The sequence below is a fragment of the Saprolegnia parasitica genome (genome assembly GCF_000151545.1).
Source record: "Saprolegnia parasitica CBS 223.65 unplaced genomic scaffold supercont2.366, whole genome shotgun sequence".
In the NCBI taxonomy this organism is placed as follows: Eukaryota; Oomycota; class Saprolegniomycetes; order Saprolegniales; family Saprolegniaceae; genus Saprolegnia; species Saprolegnia parasitica.
The window spans coordinates 9457-11607 of record NW_012156760.1 but is presented as its reverse complement, the minus strand read 5'-3'; the positions used below and the strand labels follow the sequence as shown (position 1 = coordinate 11607).

General features: G+C 62.2%; 1 protein-coding gene across 1 annotated transcript in view; it reads left to right on the top strand.

Annotated features, from left to right (window-relative positions):
- Positions 1-64: 64 nt before the first annotated feature.
- Positions 65-2151, top strand: part of SPRG_22372 (hypothetical protein) — a gene marked incomplete at both ends in the record, with an annotated part of 3026 nt that continues 939 nt past the window's right edge. The window contains 3 exons of the mRNA XM_012356065.1: positions 65-128; positions 186-1115; positions 1194-2137. Coding sequence (XP_012211455.1) covers positions 65-128; positions 186-1115; positions 1194-2137 — 1938 coding nt within the window. The remainder of the gene's footprint in view (positions 129-185; positions 1116-1193; positions 2138-2151) is intronic.

The following is a 2151-nucleotide window of genomic DNA, read 5'->3' as shown; positions in this document are numbered from 1 at the left end:
GGCGCGACGCGCGGCTTCAGTACGTCGACTCGCTCCCTGGTACTGAGCCTTTCTTACCAAGCCAATGGCACCGATCCCGGCGCCGCGACTGCCACTGGCGTCGACGCCGCCACGGGTCACTCCGGGAGGTACTTCTGCATACATCCATCGTTGCTCTTTAGTGCTACCTCACGCAGCGACGGTAGCGCCCCGGTCTGCCACGCCCAATAATACGTCTGGCTTGACCGACGCCAACCTCGCAACCGCGATCGAGGCGTACGCGCAGGCGATGGAACGCTGGCTGCAGACCCACGACGAGGGATGCGGCCACGCCGTCGTCTACTCGTGGAAGATCCAACTGCCGTTTGTGCTGCCGCGCGCAGTGGTCAAGAGCCACGTCATGCCAGCACTTGTACAAGATCCGCGCTTTCGCCACCGCCCGAGCTTCCTCTCCAACGTGTGCTTTGGTCGGCGCAGCTCGTCGGGCGATGCGACCGCCAGTGTCCACAACATTGTGGACCAAGTGACGCCCTATTACCTCACGGCGATGCTCTCAACGACGAAGAAGGGCAAGGCGTTCACCGAAGCCGACATTCTCGGGCAGCTCCGTGTACCGTCGCACGTGAGCACGAAGGCGGTCCTCGCCGGCATCCTCGATACGCTCAAGCTCCATCCGGACGTCACGAGCTCGGTTGTCGGTGGCCGCGTCTCGTTTCAGGCGTTGCGCCAGCCAAAAAACCCAGCTCCGTCGCCCGTCCCTCCTTCCACGACCAAGCAGACAACACTTAGCCAGACTCCGAACCCGACCACGAAGAGGACGGACATGGCCTTGGAGCCTTACGTCGCCGCGCACGCGTCCGAGTATGTCGACGCGATCCTCGAGTGGGTCGCCTCGGACAATGCGTTTTACACGTCGTACATTCGCGGGCAAGTGCGCCCGACGCTTCCCGACGACGTGGATTTGGACGCTGTCGTTGCTGCGATCGTGCAGTCGCTCCGCCGCCACCCGCAACTGACCTACTCGGACGCTGACCCGACGCGCCCGTGCTTTGTTCGCGCCGGGGGTACACCGCCTGCGATGCCATCGCCCAAGGCCAACGACACGTGGAAGAGCCCGTCGTCGGCCACGTCGTTCCGTACGACCTTTTTGTTGTTGGGAAAGGTTGGTCTGATGCAGCTTTTTCGACTAGGAAGCCGATCCAGCTCTGGCGCAGAGTCGAGCAGCGATGAGAGCAGCGACGACGAGGACGAGGACGATGAGAGCAACGACATGGAGAAGAGTACCACCCCTCTCGAGAGCCTAGAGACACTCGACCCACAAGGCCCCGCAACGACTCACTTAATCTCCACCGTCCATGACCTGCAGGACGCCATCACGACCCATGCGATCTTGCACAACCCGGCGCAGGCGCGAGTCATGACCCTCTATGGCTATGGCACATTGCCTCATGCTCTCCTTGCACTCGCGTTTACGGGCCATACGCTGGTCCTCGACTGTGCACAGATTCCAGCGTCGGCCTTGTCGCACGCGCTAAGTCCAGTGCTCCAGTCGCCCAGTGTTACCAAGATCGTTTACAACACCCACCCCTTTTCCTCTCTCTTCTCGGCCATTGGCGACAATCGGCTCGTCTCTGTCATCGACCTCGAGCTCCTCTTTGAGCACCAGACGTCGCGCTTCAACGTCTCGTTTGCCGAGATGCTCTCGGTCGTTGGGCTACCCGCGCACCCGCACCCGCGGTACCTCGACCGACCCGACTTTTTGAACCACCGCCCGCTGCTTCCAGAAGCCACGCAAGCCGCGGCGGCGACGGTCCAACTGCTGCTTCAAGCCTCGGATGTCCTCGCCAAGGCCATCTTTGACAACATATCGCCGCTCATGTCAGCCTCCAACCAGCGCCTGCATCACGCGATTGCTTCCGATGGCCAGCGATCGCTCTGCTTTGATGCGCAACACAATCAGCGCCTTGTCTCGACCGAGTACCTCCAGGCGTGGCGGCCCCACGACGTTATCTCTAGTCCGCCGGTGGTCATCCACGAAGACATGGACGACATTTTGGGGTTGCTGCCACCTGACCTCGCGGCACCTCTGCTCCAACCCGACGTCAGCGCCAAGCTGCTCGACATCGTCTTGGACCTCGGACGCCGACCGTGGGCGTGGGTCGATGGCGCGCG